The following is a 17,997-nucleotide window of genomic DNA, read 5'->3' on the forward strand; positions in this document are numbered from 1 at the left end:
CTCCCTTATTTTATTATTTAATGATATATTGATACAATGATTTTGGTTAATACGGACTACAGAATTATGAAACCGGAATTATTTATTACTACTTTGTTGAATAGGTGAATTTACTTATATAAGTAATACTGTTTGTTGAATATTAACTTTGGTAACTAAAATTTATTATATAAAATTATTTAAAATGATACTCCACAGTTGAAGCTCGTTTATAATACTTCATTTGTTCTATTCATGATGTTCACATTCTTTAATGATACATAATTTTAGATATAACCCGTAACCGGTCAAAGTGTGACAAAAGTTATGGGACGGATGTAGTGATATTTTTAATTAATAAAAATAATTAAAGTAGTAATTTTGTTTCTTATAGGATAACCTGAACTTAATCTGATAATAATTTCATATGAATTTATGTCGGATTATCGTGCCAAGAATTGTCAGACCTAATATTAATAGTTAAATAAGTAAAATCGAAATAAGCATGCAAGTGAATATAAAAGTATGAAATGATAATTACTAAAATAAATAATCCATAAATTTAATGAATACTTAAATGGTAATGAATCGTTAATTAAATAAAAAATTGGTTCTAACATAAATCACTTAAAATATGAATTAGTTTGCTGCATAACGCAGCTTGTACTAACCTATTATACAAAAGATTAAGTTTTAAAATGTTGAGAGTTGAGTCGGTGCTGTGCTGTTTACCAAAATCATTGTACAAATATATCATTAAATAATAAAATAAGGGAGTAAAGCAATTGAAGCAAAATGAATAAAGGAGTGCAGCAATTAAAACAAAACGCTGACTTAAATGATAAAATAAGGGGAGGCAGCAATTGTATCTATACGGTGCCGTTTAACAGCACAGCACCCCCTGCTGTGTTTCCACTACAGCAGGGGATCCACTCCCCATAAACACCGGAAGCACCGAATCCGTGATTCAAAGAAAACTCGATACGTAGTTCATGGTTGCAGATATTTTCTTCTCTCTCTTCATCTTTACGAGTTCAATCACTTCTGCCTAAAGACTTTAGCTCAACATTTCCCCTTTATCGGGAAACCGCGATTATGCTTCGAGATATTCATTCGCCATCGCTCTTTAGATGTTGAAAGTATCTCGAAGAAGCGGATGGTTCTCGTCTGCTTTCTCCTTTCGCAGCTTCAAAGGTCTTTTATTCTCTCTTTGGTGGCCTTTGCTTTGGCTTTTGTGATTGTGTTTTTTCTGTATGTTTGAATGGATAATTACTTTCATATCTGTTCTTGGAGAGTTTAGCTTGGCTTATTTTGGACGTACATACAGTACATTCTGTTGTTCGTTTTCTTATTAATACAATCTGTGATGTTTTCGTCCCGTTTTGGTTTCTCTTTAGTTAGTTGTCTTTTTATTTATCTGGTATAGTTTCTAGCATTAATCTTTTCGGATTTGTGTTTGATATTTAGCCTGTCGAAACAATGGTGTCAAAATCTTCTGTTCCACAATCTATAAGGGGAAAAAATAGAGTAGAAATATAGATTATGTTGAACTCGTAGTGTTAATTGATGGTGTTTGATTTCATGGTTCCAGTTCTTGGCGTGGTTCCAAGCCTGTCATATTACGAAAGGATATATGATTATTGAAGCTACGAGGACTGTTTCACCTATACGTAAGGTTCAGTTTACAAATCCTCTTTCTTTTACTCTCTCTTTTTCTTAAATCAGAGTTTGGTGACCAAATTCACCAGAAACGTTTGATTTCAATTCATCTATAGCTTCTGATGGTTACCATAATGTTGAATATTGTGAATGTATTATTTGTGATTCTGCCTCTCTTTGATTCTGATTGAACTGTGCTTGTTTTCACCTAGGATTTCGTTATTGGTGGTGACTCTAATATCGTAAATGGTAGTTTAATGAGTTAACTAAGTAGTTTCAAATTCAATAACTCTTTTATGTTAATCTTGGTAATCTTTTACTTTATGTTTGATGACAGAAGTTCTAGAGTTTTTCTCTACATGTTACAACTTACAAGTTAAACTTTTGAGATGTCAAGTAAAAAAAAGTCACATGTGTCGGCATTTCGATGTTTCACTTTTTGTCTGTATCTGTTATTGGAATTATGTAATTTGATAGTTGTTTGTTGTAAAACTGTGTAATTCTAACAACTTGCAAGTATGCTGAAAACTGTGGTATTTGCATCTTCAGTAATGGTCTTGCGTGCTTCAATAGGAGATGAAAATTTGAATAATAACATGCCTTTATACTCCAATCAGGCCACAGTTAATTGAAAACTAGGTGATTAAGTCTTATATTGGCTTAATTCTAAAGGGGAGAAACTAGATACACTGAGAGGCTCAGAGTCTAGGTGATTATCTTGTTTGTTAATGTTTGACCGTCAGGATTCACTTAATCTGTTGAGAATAAAGTGATGGGATAGAGTGAGCATTGGATAGAGTGAGCATTGATAAAAATGGTTTGTGGTATATGACTCTACAATACCTGTGAAAGAAGGTAACTGGATAAATATTTGACTACATTTTGTTTAAAGAGAGGTCTTGAAATTAGTTCATAGCATTGTAGTTAGTAGTAGATAATGGAGCCTTCCTATGATAAACAAAATTGTCTTGGGTGTGCAATACAGTATGGTGATCCATTATTAAACTTAGGCATCACGTATAACTCCTTTTGATATTGCCATAGAATATGTACTTGCCTGTGGTTACTTGTTACGGCTCAATGTCGAACATCGGTTGTGAGAGAAATTGGTGTGAGGCTTATAGACTAAATGAGTTATCTCTCCTAACAGGCTAGTCTTTTTTGGGATGGGCTCTCCTGTTTGCCTGAAACATTGCTTTTGGATGGGAGATGAAAAATACTATTAAAGTGGAACCAAATCATTGGAAACTAGTTTGAAATGAAGGTAATAAGTTCAAAAACCATATATATCTGAACAACTATCTATCTATCTGCTACTTTGAAGTTGAAAAAGTTATCCATGTGTCCTTCATTTCAATCACAACCTTCTTGTATTTATTAATGACTTTAACACCTCCTGCTCTTTGATGCACCTATTTTAGGTTAAATAGGTATGCAGATGAACTGGTAATATATATAGTAGTATGTACTTACAGGCCATGGGCGGATGTACATGGTATCTTGGTGGGGCATTTGCCCCTCTTCAAAAATGTATATCAATGTTATTTTTTTTTTCAAATTTGCAAATTTGTTTATAATTTTCTCTTAAATGCCCCCTTCTCAATTCTTCAAAATTTATTTGTAATATATTTTTGTCCCTCCTTACATCAATTCCTGGCTCCGCCTAGGCTGCTGGTTCTTTACCTATAGATGGGCTCCAAACTTTATGCTTATTACATGCAAGATATTTGCTATTTTACTTGATTGGTTTTATTAGCAGCTAATGCTAAACTGTCAAGCATACATGCGAATTTGTGCAGATTAGCTGTTTATCATTTTTTGAAGGTTTGGTAATGAATCTATTAAATCTGTATAGTGAAGTTATCTGGTGATTCAGCAATGAGGTTGATGCCACCAAATGTCAGATCTTTATGAAACAGGATATGGACCTCGTATACATCAGCACAGGCATCCACACATGCATAATGTACAGTAAAAAACCAGTTTCTGTGGTAAGTTGTTGAGTTTTTGCAGGACCTACGGTTTAAGTTTGTTGCATGCCATCAACGGAAAACAAACAATTCTTAGTATATATTATGGTTTGACGGACTAGTACTATACTGTTACCTTCCCAACCCCCATTAATGGCGATTTTAACTTTCACATTTACTGAAGCATCCTATTGGCATGTCTCCAGTGTATTATCATTATCTTATCTAACAAGAATTAGTAGGGACTACCGCTGGCGACATCAATTACCACAATGTTAGCTCGAGTTAACCTTAAACATTCCTTGCTTCTGCCTTCTGCCATTATTACAACAATCATGGGACTATGTACATAAAAATCTCTAGTCTTTTCACAGTTAATGAACAGGATGACCATCCGTTTGCAGACACATTGTGAGCCACAAAATATCAAGTCCATCTGAGTTGTTCAGTAGGATTGTCGGATAACTTGGCTTAGAACTGCGAAACATATTGTTTGTGCTGCCAGCGTGTCATTGCTGCAGTTGAAGCCTGTTCAAGAGTCAATTTTATAGTCATTTGATTAAACAAGCAAGGGGAAACCATTCTTAGTGCCTAATATACGTGTGAATTAGGGTTAAATGGAGCTAACCCCAAATTCATTGCATCTTTTGGTGCACCATTTGTTTGCTTTTGTGGATGACTCAGCTCAAGATTTATAGGTATAAAAGAATATCCATCGTTGATTTTGTGGGGAACCCTGTTTTCTTCGCTTGTATTGTGGGGAACCCTGTTTTCTTCGCTTGTGCTTCCCGGGCCATAAACCTGCATCAAACTTGCTTTAATCGTGAATTCGTGACTCAGATATACTTTTACTTTTGACTTCTGGCTTAGATTTTATTCATCATACACGTTTGAGTCTTAGTCGTAGTCTGCCAATACCTTTTTCCGCAATTCCTCATTCTCCTTGACAATGATATTCATCTTCTTGTAAAGTTCCATATTCTCTTGATGAATGGCGTTTCCCTGTAACATGATTAATGATGTTATCCCCAATTCTAAACGTTATATTGAATAGAAACTATAACTTGCTCATTGTTTTATAAGTGGACCTTCTGATTTAAGTCGTTGATTTGAGTAGTCAGAGTTTGTTCCTGTGTGAGATATAAATGAAAAATAAATACTTATTTGAGAACTTGTCCATATAGTACAGTAGACATGATTTTTACTTGCCTTTTTCACACGGACACCTTTTAAGCTCGTTTCTAGTTGATTTTCCAGATTTTGGAGGTCTCTAATGTTCAATCCAGCAAGTTCCTCTCCCAAAAGTTTCCTGCAACCGCAACAACAGAGGCAAGTCATTTCAGGTGAAAGATGAGAGGTATTGCTATTTTTCGGAGTCCAGGTGCCTATAATCCTACTAACTGAATTTCATTTATATGCATGCATGTATACACATTTGTAATGCATTCTCCATTTCTCGCGTTCCTATAACAATGTGTGTATATGTATCTTCCACATGTTTGCCGCATTATCCATGTCTCGAGTTTCTATAACAAGAGACACTTTGCAAAATTATCTAGTGTGTGACTGAGATGATGCACTATGTATATAAGACGATTGCATAGAACAATCCGTAGATGCTTTAAGCCCCAATGCATGGGGCAGTATATGTTCTACAATATCATCTGCTTTCAGTTACTTTCCTCATATCTCTTTATCAACAGTAAAAGGTATTGGGAGAGAATTTCAATCAAATTACTATACATAACAAATCTGGTGGGGTTACCTATGACTTTCTTGCAAATACTGTAGTTGTTGCCTCAAGTTTTCCGCTTCCCTTTGCCATACCTATCCAAAATTGACAAAGTAGGATTAGGTATTACCACCAAAATATCATGGTCTATGAGTCAAATTGCTACAGAAATTTAACCAGGCTATTGTGAAATTTGCATTATTTGGAGATATGTTGAAATGGGATGCATGGGAATCTTGTCTGATTTAGAAAATTGTTTTGTTATCATTATTTGTGCCGGAATTTATTATAGTCTTTGGTTGTTAATTTATGGATGGTTATCATTATTTAGCTGTATCTTACATTTCTCATGAATAGAGTATAATCTTTACATAGTCACTCACCAAGAAATAGGAGTGCAGCCTAGCTGCTTTTGGAACGTGGAACGTTGGGAATACTTTCTCATCCTCTTACATTTTCTAATTTAATGGAGTAGTATCTTAACACCATGAGGTGGATTTTAAGAAACCTATCTTTCATATGTGGATTCGTGGTGAGGTATGCAGTAGGAACTGTCTTTTCAAAGGTGTAGAAGGAATAAATTGGATCTCAGACACTCAAAATGGTAACGCATATCCTGAAAGGGAGTACTAACATCTACACTACATATTCATTGATCATTGGAAGCCTGTATAGCATTTGAAGAGAGCCATCTAGATATCCATTAATCATAAGTACTCCCTTCGTCCCAAGGAAGATAACCCCTTACTTGAATGACAAAGCATTTAATGCAGTGTTATTTAGTGTAATAGTGGAGTGAGAAAAAATTATTGATACAAGTAATGAGTCATCTTGGATGGGACAAACTAAAAATAAAAGTGAGTCAGGAGTGCGTTATTCTAATATTTGGATAAGGAAAACAACTACAAGTTCATCGTCTTTAACCTCAGAACCAGTATCTGAATGACTTGATTTAATATAGCTTGACTTTGAGGTATAGTGAATTCAGGTATGCCAATGTGATGAGTGCAATGAATTCCGTGACCTACCTACTTCTTTCAATACACTAGGGTGACGTTCAATTCGTTAGACTAGATAATAGTGAGAGTAGTATAATACTCCCTCCATCCAAAAAAAATAGTCTCATTTTGCCATTTTGGGATGTCCACAAAAAATAATCTCATTTCTGAAAATAGAAAGTTTATCTCTCATACTTTACCCACTTTTTCTCCTATCTCCCACACTTCATCCGAATTTTCTCTTCTCTCTCATACTTTATCTCTCTTACTTTACCTACTTTTTTTCTACCATCTCTTTTACTTTACCAATTTCACATTAAAACTCTTGTCATCCACAAATGAGACTATTTTTTTTTGGATGGAGGGAGTATAGCATATGCCAAAATGAGGATTATCTTGGGTCAAATTAGTCATAGAGTGAAAATGAGATGGATAATCCTGAGACACATTGCCAAGGGTCAGACTTTGAGAAAAAAGCATCCGAACAAGAAAGTATAAGATTAGACATGACTTTATTTACAAGTAAACATGAATCTGCCAATGTTAATACCCGATTCCAACCCCAATCCCATTATTTGCGGGTAGTGGGTGCCCGATACCCGTAAAAGAAAGTAAACATGAGTACTAAACAACTCCTAGGAGTCTCAGTCGCCCTAATCTCTACCCTTTAGGTCTCATCTCCATAGTATGTAGCCATTACTTGGGCCTTCTATGTTTACTGAATAAGTATGTGTTCCATGTACTCAAACTAATAACTTGGCTACTAAAACTTCAAACTGAAAGACTTAAGCTATTTGAGGAGCAGTCATAGTCCAGTAATAGCTCTCCTGTGAATCTTAAATTATAACCTCTCCCTCACACGGAAACACTAAAGATGCTAAAGACCCTGTTTATGCTCTTCCAAAAGTGATAGACGTAATCTTGACAACCTTTTGGATCGGCTATGGGCAGTGGAGATTGAACCCGAAAGGCGAAAGCTCTTTCTATTGCAGATGAGTTCTTACTCAAGGCAAGGCAAGGCAAGGCAAGGCAAATGTGAAGGAGCAATTATGGGATACTTAATTGAAAGTGGGCTATCCTAAGGTAGCTACCTATTGAGGACGCTTAAGTATGTTAGACATTTACATTGAAATATACATAAGCTTAAAAATGTGATAATGAACTTTGGTTATATACTTAATGGGCATGTCATGTGTGTGTTTTATTTTCAGACAAGGGCTGCTGTGTTCATTAAGGCCTTTCAACAGGGTCTTACCCTACGCAAAGCTTTCGTGAAGAATAATAAATGGAAGTGAAGTGTTGGGGATCCCCAAGACTTGTTTAAATGAAATCAGATTCTTGGCTTAACTATTTATTCTGCCCACGAGAATCACTAAAAAAATGGCCAACGACATTTTTCAATGCAATTAAGAACGTTAATTTATTTTATAAATATACCACTAATGCTTCAAAAATCATCTTCATTATTGGTATCAAAACTAAAATTAGGAGATGCAAATGGAAGTTCTCCATAAAAGCAAAAAGAGTAAGACAAATTGTTCTAACCTAGGGACAATTTCTTTTGCAACCTAATTTGTGGTTGTTTTTTTTTTAAATTTTCAACGCAAATAATTGCGTTCATACTTAAAATATAAGTTTTTAGTGAAGACTGCTATAGTCAAAATCATATTTGTCGGTCATGTTTGATGGGTTAAGATCCAAATGGAGAGTGATGGCATAAGACTCCTCCAAATTACAAAGATGTGAAGAATTATCTAAAATATATTGTTTCAAATGGCGACCACGTGAACAATGAAATATATTTGGTGTTTGATTATAAAATTCACAATTATGATACTGTTAAAAATATAAGTATAGAGTTTTTAGGTTAGCTTAATCCGAGACATAATAAGAAGAAGAGAAAATTGACATGCACGAAAAGCAAACTTGCAAACGTTCGATCACATTCAATATCAAATATTACTGTACATATTTATAATCTCTCGGTAGCCGGGCAACAACTTAATTTACAAGGACTTTGGTATACTCTCTCGGCCCCGTCAATTTAATCACAATTTATTTCTATACATATTATGAAAATATATTTCATACTCCCTCCGATCCCGATTAAGAGTAACACTTTTCCATTTCGGTCCGTCCTCAATTAAGAGTCACACTTCATTTTTACCATAAATAGTAAGTAGGTCTCACATTCCACTAACTCAATTCACTCACATTTTATTATAAAACCAATATAAAAAAATGGGTCTCACATTCCACTAACTTTTTCAACCAACTTTTCTTTACATTTCTTAAAATCCGTGCCCGGTCAAAGTGTGACTCCTAATCGGGGACGGAGGGAGTATTATTTTGAAATACAATTTGGTCCCACCAATTTAATCACATTTAATTTCAATGCATATTAAGAAAAGATATTTCATTTTCTTTTGAAACGTACTTTACATGTATACAAGTTGCTCTATTTATTGTCTGCACAAATATTTAAGGATAATATGGATACAATAATTTGTGTCATAATGACTTCCAAAAAAAGAATAATGGACTATATTAGAGTTTGACAATGGCATCACTAATATATAAGTCTTGGATTAATGAAAATTAATGATTCTCCTTTCAGTTTTGCAAGTAGAACTATTGGAAAGAGTTTTAATAAAAAAAACTGTTATTGGTGTGTACGTGAGAATACTTGCACTGAATCTTTAAATAACTTGCGCTTAAACTTTACTATAACCAGATTTAAACCCAACTCTAGAACTATCTATGTAAAACAATTCATTCATAATTTGATTATGTGGATTATATTCCCTCTACACTAGTAGGTTTACATTCCGTGACCGTTAGGGCTGTATAATCGGGTATCTGCGGATATCTGATCGAAAAAATTGGGTATCTGAACACGAAGACCCTAGAATCCTCCACCCAACCCCGAATCCTATATAGTTTTGGGTATCCGATTACCCGACTCGGGTATCCAATCCTGAAAAACTCGGGCTCGGCGTGTATTGAGGGAAAAGAAGTGAAAAATCGAGAAATGGGCCTATGGGTGTGGAAGATGGAGAGAGGGGATGGAATAGAGATTGTGGAATCTGGAATTGGAGAGAAGAGAGGTGGGAAGTGAGCAGAGATGCCAAATCGACCATTGTTCTCACCATTTGCCTCTCACTGTTTCTGCATATCCTAGGCAACAGTTATGCCGCCTGCCTCAGCGTCTCATGATATTGGCCGTAACCCGTAAGAGAAGGCAATTCCATACACAAGTTGATTATGTTTTATGAATTCATCTATTATGTATATACTGTAGAATCGTTTTGCAATTAGTGGAAATGAACATGTAGTATTGACTAGTAATTTTTATTGGGTTATCCAATCAGGTAATACCCGGTGCCTGAATTTTCTAAAAATATAACCTGGTACTCGATTTTGCGGGTATCGGTAACTGATACCTGACAATTTTGTCAATTTTCGGATCGCATCGGATACCCGATATCCAATTGGACAGCCTTTTATAACCTTCCAATTAGTATGAATGAAGCATGCACAATTTGGTATTGGTAATTAAAAGTGGACACACATTTTAAGCAATAATATTTACTCGGACTCTATCTCTCGCTGAGGGAAAGGCATTAACGTTGTCCTAGATTTATGATCTTTGAAGGTAAGGCATTAACGTTGTCGACCTAGATTTTAAGAGCAAGAGTATTGGTAATTAAAAATGGACACATATTTTAAGCAATAATATTTCCACATCCAGAATTAAATAGAGATGATTGATAAAGATTACCTTGATCTCGGAAGTAGGATTCATCAGATTGTAATGCTCCTCCTTGACTTTGTTGTATCGTTCGATTATAGATTTCATGCTGCTCAAATGTTAAACAAAATGATGTACAAATTTCTTAATTATCACAATGCCCATTATGTTATCAATGCATGTGCTCATATTTAAAATAGCCAATTACACTTTAAATTGTAAAACATTGATATTTGAAAAAAAAAATGACTTGACTGAAAAGATGACGTGCCATGCCGGAGCATGCAGTCTCATTTTGATAAATTGTTTGGTGATTCAAGCATTTAATTGGTGGAGTATTATCAATGGCCGTAGACATGTAAAGTACTACTCCAATGATTTAAGATTTAAAATGTAATTTACTCTTGAAGATAAGTGAAAATTCAGTGAGTAGCAAAACAAATTCATATTTACTGTATTATTTTGACACGAGATATACCTAAAATTAAATTTTAAGTAACTTCTAAAAAGTTGAAACACGATGTGAAGTAAGGCACTATATAAAACATGCAGTTAAATTGATTACATATATATTTACAGTGACGACTAGCATAGACGAAAATAATTCAATTTGGCTAACACTCTATTCATATGGATGACTAGATGGATGGCTATCTATCACCCCCAAAGTTGGATTGATTTATAAAAAGTGATCCTATTTTTTCTGCATCATATAATAAACCTTTAATTAGCCCTACACCAAAAATTCGAACACAAGACTAAGTAATCCAAATAATTCAATCTTAATTACTCTATCATATCAATCACATTTATCAGTCACGTCCACCGAACCAATGATTCACATGATAGTTGGCAACCATGAGCATGACTTTTTTTTATGAAATAATTATTCACATGTAATCCTATAATAGTGTGTGTTCACTATATATAAATAACGTATAATCATGGGAAGAAAATAAACTGTTTCTTGTCCAAATTATTTTTTTCATAACTGTCAAGTGGTTAGCTGGCAAATATGAACAAGACTCGTTTTTATATAGCATAGTTGTTTAAAATAATGGCAGGCGTATGATCAGAAAATGAGTAATAATGAATTAGTTGTATAAAAAAACACACATTAATTTAATAATTCAGTTAACAAATACTAGTGAAATTAGAGAAGAACTAGTGATATTAGACAATCTACCCAATTAAATTAACCAACTATGAACAATTAAAACATTTTTTTTTAAAAAAAATCGTAAAATTTGAGTCCGATGTTTGCTTTATGAAATGAAATTTAATATTATTATGAAATATAATTAAACCTATATATTGATAATCTTATGTCCGCCAATATCAAATGTAAATATGTAATTACCGTTTCAAAAAAAGATATCAAATGTAATATTAGGTTATTAACTAGAGCAGGTAACACCATTTTTTATGTAAAATTAGCGTTGGATATTCCAAATGTTGTTTAAAATTACAAGTACCAAATTTAATACTACTAATATTTCCAAATATATAGTTTTAACAGCGAGTCAAACAAATCGATTCGTTTTATCAATAGTTGTGCATGATACGTACGGATCATGTTACACCATCATAAATGTACATTTTAAAATTACTTACATTTTTGAACTTTCTAGTAAGTTTTTTCCCTAGAGCGCAGATCGTAGCATATGAACTTTGTTATAATCAAATTCTGTTAAAAACTGCCATTTGTTCTCTATCATGCAAGAGATTCTCTACTTTCTAGATATATAGTATATTAATTTTGTATTTCATTCTCTCACAATATATCTATATACACACATATACATATAGCGTCCGACAATATACTGAAATGACAAGTTGTAGCTAGTTGATGATTGTTAAAGAAATGGTTCATAAAATTTTCTATAATAGGAAAGATTATTGCTATCGCATGCGTGATATATATGCACCTGATCTCTCAGGAGAAACTATAATTTCTGTACTTATTAAAACCTCCTTTTACTTGATCTATAAAATTAGTACTTTAATTTATTTAATCTCACATTCATATATATTTGTTATTTATGATATACTCCATAAATAGCACATGGACATCATATACACATTCCCAGATTCAGTTTTTCTCAGGCGTAATATACAGATTAGCATCGAACAACACAAGCACACATAATCGCTTACACCATCATAAAAAGTCGCAACTAAAAGATTATTAGGTATTGTACTTTGTTATTATTAATTATCTGAAAAAAGTTGTATTAAATGTTTCACGCACACAACTTGGTTTGATAAAAAAAATCGAGACATATAAAAGGGAAAAAAAAGTGCAATTAGTCGTAGGTGGAAGATAAGAAAACCTGGTGCTTGCAAAATCATGGAGCTTTCCAGTGCTGGAGAAGATAATCAACCCGATTTCCGCATCACAAAGGATTGACAATTCTTTTGCTTTCTTAAGCAATCCATTCCTTCTCTTCGAGAAAGTCACTTGCCTATTCGTCGAATTATCGATCCTACGAATCACAATCTTCCCTCTCCCCATTTTCTCTTCTCTGCAACCCAAAAAAACAGTGTAAAAAAATAGGGTTTTTCCAATTCTCGCTAATCTCTACGCTCTCGGTCTGAGGTTAATCGGCGCCGAGATCGGGAGCAACGGAGAGAATATAATGAAGGAGAAAATGGGTGATTGATTTATCCAACACAATAACATTTGAGCAAAATTAAGAAAGGAGAGCAATAAGAAATAGAAATAGAGAGAGAGTTGAATTTATATTATAGGACTTACTAATTCGAGCTTGAAGGGAAGATTAACGAAAGAGAGAGTTCTATTTTGGAAGAAGGTGGTAATGGTATTGTAAAGCGTGAGGAAAGCGGTATGGCAAAACCACTGTTCCAAAACCTGGAGCTGCTTAATTTAATTCGCCAAATTTGTTGGGGTGGTTTTGGATAGAGAAATCACTAAGGTATTAAACTAATTTAAGTAATGGCAAGTTAGGGCATGGACCATCTCAATATAGAAAGAGGGTGCATAAACAAATGTTGGGCGGTGAGAGAGAGCAGCATAAAAATTGTACTACTCGAGAAAGTTGAGGCAGTGGTTTCCTCGTACAATGAAAATTGAGGTCTTTTCTGACTGGTTGGGTTGTTTGGGAAAGGATTTAAATTATAATATACTGTATGTCACAGTGTCTAGCCTATAGATCACTGACAGGTGGCAATGGATCTAATTAGGTTTTCATTAATTAATGATTTTTCTTAGACTCGAATTTTCAATTTAACGACTAGAGAAAAATCATTTATTAGTACTCCCTCGGTAAGCAAAATATTGTCCATATTTGACTTTGCGCGGATTTTAAGAAATGTGAAGAAAAATGAGTGGAAAAAGTTAGTGGATTGTAGGCCGCATATTTATATATTAGTTTTATATTCCATAAGATGTGAACGTAATAAGTTAGTGGAAAGTAGGATCTATTTAAATTATAAAAAAAAAAAAAAAAAGCAAAGTTGACAACATTTCATGGACGGACCGAAATATTAAAACTGAACAACATTTCATAGACGGAGGGAACATTATTTAAAAACCGTCTGTACCACCAACTAGGTTGACAAAGTGCAATATCATCATTTCACTAATTACCAAAATAATTATTTGTGTTTTTATTCGTGTTGGTTTGTTTACATTATTTTTACAATTAACTAACGTACTCTCTCTGTCCGTCTGTCTAATTAAAAATAAAATATTTTTATTTTTGAATTGTTTCATTAAAAATGAAATATTTTTTAAAATAGAAACAACACCATCCCTACTTTCCATATTTCTTATTTTATTCTTTCTTTGTTAATTTACAAAATAACACTACATAAAATCTCTTGCTAAAAAAATAAATGTTTCATTTTTAATAGGACGAATGGAGTTATTAATAGATAGTTCAGATATTTCGATGATAAAAATATAACGTCAATCAAGAGTTTACGATTGGTATAAGATTAAGAATAGATTATCAAGAGTAACTCTTTAGCATGTAAATGGCTCAAAATTAAATTAATCGAGTTCTTATATTAAGAAGTAAATATTGAAGACGGTTGATTAATATAGAGTTCACCCTTCCAAATTATTCACCAAAGTAAATGAGACATAAATTTATGATACATGGCATGGGACTATAATGTGCACAACTTCCCCATATAAATCATTCTATGTAGATAGTGGTGTATACGTACGCCTGGGGGAATCCAAATCGGAATTATTTTATTTTGTTGCAGTTTCTTAATCCAGTAATTACAAATATGTAACATGTTAAACAATCCAGATAAAATCAATAAGGCTGTACAAAATCTTTCTTAAATTGGCTTACATATAATGAGCTGTACAGCATTATTCTAAGATGGAAAACTTTTACACTCAATTTAATTTTTTTAATCCCACCATTAAGCTGTCCTTGTAGATATTTATATGATAATATCTGTCCCTGTGGATATTTATTTTTATATGTATTTTAATTGCCTTCTCACTGCAAAGAATCTTTCACTATTTTCTTCATGGATGATAGTGCTTCTCCCTCATCAATTAAAAAATACACACCATGTACCAGTACTTCGAAATTTGAATGGTTGGATAGAAAAAAAAAATCCAAAAAACTAATTGGAATTATTTGTATGTATGTTCTAGTAGTATTAAATTTCATAATAAGATCTTGTTTTAACTTATAACGTAACTATATATTGAGACTTTACGTAGTTTCTAAATTAGTTTCCTATTGGACACACGGATTGAAAAGTAAACGAGTTTGAAATAATAAGTGATGATTAACATGTATGCCAAACGTATTTAGTTTCTAATAAAAATTAATTAAATAAAGATGAACATCAGATAGATGTGGGGGACATCAAATTATGATTGGCACTTAGACATATATGGCATATTTAAGGAAGTAGCTAGCTAGAATGCTTTTTAAAGATAAATGATGAAGATCCGGTACAAGTTGCAAAATCCTTAAGAGAACTAAAGCACTTTATTTAGTTGACAAAATAATTAATTATATTACTTCGAGAGTCCTAAGTTTCAGTATTTGGCGCCTATGATTTTAAGGGGTGATTAGGACGATGCGGTGGTTCGATTACATTTTGCTAAAGTCCACACAGTTACATTAATAATTCCCAACAACTAAAAATTTGAGGATTAGGCTTTTGAAATCCTAACTAGGCTGTTGAAATATTATACTATGACTTTCGAATTTACACTATTCCAGACTATTGTAATAATTATTAAAATTTTTGATAATATATTAATTATTTTGTAGCAACTTTTAAAATAATCCGTTAAAACAATGAATTTCGAAAAAAATTCTCAATTTTCTTATGACAAAATATTCTAATATTTTATTTGTAATATGTTGTTAATTTGGCATATATGTGCTTCAAATTGATGACATGGTTGAGTTATTCATTAAATGTGCTGAGAAACATGCTAAAATTTACAGGCGGGCTTGTTTTATTTTTTTTTATAAAAAACATATGCTCTAATATGTAGCTGTGGCGAGCTAAAGATCGACAGCCAGAACGTCAAACAATAAAGCAAAAAAATGTCTAAGCAAAAACTAACCAACAACCTAGTCAAAAACGCAAATACGAAAACAACGAGCCCAAAACCAACAAGAGAAAAAAAGAGAAGAGCTAGCAAATAGAGCACGACACCTAGAGAGACACCCAAGGCTTAAGTCACTAAAAAGATAGATCCTAAGTTCAAGACATGAGCAGGCACTAAAAAGCAAGGTCAAGCACAAGAACGAGGATTCAGCTTACCTCTCGGTCATTTTCTTGAATTCTTTTTTGGCCTTCCAGCTCCCCTATCATGACCTCATGTCCCTTTGCTGATTCTTGGATTCTTTCCAATGTCTAACTTCATTCCGCTCATCATTCATTCGCTCTGGTAAGAAGGGGGATTTTGGGCACCAACCTGGCTCGAGTCCAAGTGCCAAAGTCTCTCAAATAAGTGTTTCTTCTCAAGCTCCAATTTGGGTTGAACCCTTTGTAGGGATCAGATCATCAAGGATTAAATAATCACTAAGACATCTTTTTGGTTGAGTGGTGAGAGATGGTCAATCTCTCAAACTAGATACAAAAGAGAAACAAATACTCTCCCGTTCTATAATAATCAATCATAACAAAATATTAAATTAAATACAGTTAAATGCAAAATTTACATGGTGATAATTTTCATAAATTTGAGATTCTTATTTGAGATTCTAGTAATGTCTTTTTGAACATAGTATATGATCACATGGCTTATCAAGTCTCATTAATATATTTATCAACAATAATGTTTCAATAACATAGTTTTATATAGTACTACTCCATATTTGAAGGGTAAAGTTCAATGAACTTAGTTAGCATACCTTATTCGAAGAGAAATTCAATGAATTTAACAAAATTGACTAATACAAAACGCTCAATCACATAAAATCTAGACCACTTAATTCTACCCAAATTAGCAATTTACCTAAATTAAATCATGTAATTAAGTCGTGAGAGTCAATAAGTATTTAATTTCGATTTTTAGCGTTTCCATAGTCTCCACTCTACAAATCTCCCTACCTCTGTTTCCCTCTCAATCTCATAGTCATTTGAGGACTAAATCCGATGGATTATGTGATATGTTTGAGGCATGTATCCTCTGTTTATTATCATCTTGGATTCGGATTATTTGTGTTGGGAAATTTTCGAGAAATGTCTCAGATTTGGGCTCTCTTTCTGGTGCTTGCCTTTGGCTTGAAATCAGTATCTTCTCAAACGAAGAGTACTAGTCGTGTTAGTAGATCAACAAGAGTGGTTGATGCGAAATCGAAACGAAAATCGGGGGGAAAGTATGATTTTGTATTGGAGAGAGGGGGAAAATGTGGATCAGAGGTGTGGGCATTGAGAAAATTGGTGAAGATGGAGCGGCGGAGAGCGGATGCAGCCGTTGCGGAGGTAGAGAGAGAGAGAGGGCGGCTTCTGCAACTGCAACGGAGGAAGCCATGGGTATGATTCAGCGACTGCAACGCCAGAAGAACTCGATCCAGATGGGATTCAATCAGCACCGTCGATTGTGTGAGGCCAGAGACGTCCACGATAAGGAGGTGATTCAGTCGTTGGAGTGGGTGCTGTGGAGGCGCGAAGCGGAGCTTCGTTTGCTGCGGCAGCACACCAGAGCTGTCTCTTATTTCACTTCAACAACAATGTATTAATAGTATTTTTGAAGATGCCGAGTTATATAAATGGAGTGATCCCGTTCATGAGCTCGCTTTTGTCTATTTTCCTTGCATCTGGGAAAAATCAACACCACAAGCCACTCCTGATCATATGATACTCTCTCCGTCCCAAAGAAGATGGATTCTTTCTTCGCGGTATGAGATTTTTTATGTTAGATGAAGAGAATAAAGTAAAAATAACGAGATTTATATTTTTAGTAATTGGTCATTTTAGATGAGACAAACTAAAAAGGAAAGTGAGTCATCTTCGATTAAACGAAGAAAGTATATGTAACAACGGGATGAGGCCCCCTGTCGTGGTAGGGTGCACATCAAAGTCGGTTGTCCCTCATACCCTATTATTTTATAAAACAAATAAAATTAAAAAAAATTAAAAAATAATGGTTGTGAGGGACAACAGTCCCTACTGTGCACCCCACCACAGCAGGGATCCCATTCCACGTAACAACACTCTGAACTATATCTTAAACATCATCAATATAATCACTTCTCTTACTAATTCAAATCAATTTTAGCATATTGAGGTTTTAAAAGAAAATAAATGAAATTTCATGCAAGTTCAAACTTTCATGGGCTACCTCAAAATAGATGTAAATCTACCCATTTATATTTTCCTTACGCCACGTTAATATTTTATCCTCAAATTCAAACACTTGCAATAGGCCCTATAAATTGCCTCATCCTA

General features: G+C 33.8%; 1 protein-coding gene, 1 long non-coding RNA gene and 1 pseudogene across 5 annotated transcripts; 2 read left to right on the forward strand and 1 right to left on the reverse strand.

Annotated features, from left to right (window-relative positions):
• The first annotated feature begins 904 nt into the window (after window positions 1-904).
• Window positions 905-7,435, forward strand: LOC125219074 (uncharacterized). 4 transcript variants are annotated; one of them, XR_016135979.1, is made up of 6 exons: window positions 905-1,173; window positions 1,571-1,654; window positions 2,789-2,902; window positions 3,494-3,629; window positions 4,866-4,989; window positions 7,290-7,435. It is a non-coding gene; the product is annotated as an uncharacterized LOC125219074 (long non-coding RNA). The 4 variants fall into 4 exon arrangements; XR_016135984.1 differs by having other exon boundaries at window positions 3,543-3,629; XR_016135982.1 differs by having other exon boundaries at window positions 906-1,173; window positions 4,866-4,965.
• LOC125219073 (MADS-box transcription factor 23-like) lies at window positions 3,687-12,981 on the reverse strand. Its single transcript, XM_048120937.1, has 9 exons — window positions 12,848-12,981; window positions 12,423-12,614; window positions 10,120-10,198; window positions 5,374-5,435; window positions 4,818-4,917; window positions 4,697-4,738; window positions 4,527-4,610; window positions 4,237-4,409; window positions 3,687-4,136 (listed from the first exon to the last, which is right to left on the reverse strand). Exons 2-9 carry the CDS (start codon window positions 12,602-12,604, stop codon window positions 4,118-4,120), a joined length of 741 nt encoding a protein of 246 aa, XP_047976894.1. The 5' UTR covers window positions 12,605-12,614; window positions 12,848-12,981; the 3' UTR covers window positions 3,687-4,117.
• Window positions 12,982-16,657: 3,676 nt separating this feature from the next.
• LOC148933253 (myosin-binding protein 7-like) lies at window positions 16,658-17,509 on the forward strand (annotated as a pseudogene).
• The last annotated feature ends 488 nt before the right edge of the window (window positions 17,510-17,997 follow it).

Source organism: Salvia hispanica, chromosome 1, assembly GCF_029641045.1.
Source record: "Salvia hispanica isolate PSC_SH4W2 chromosome 1, Shi_PSC_v1, whole genome shotgun sequence".
Classification (NCBI taxonomy): Eukaryota; Viridiplantae; Streptophyta; class Magnoliopsida; order Lamiales; family Lamiaceae; genus Salvia; species Salvia hispanica.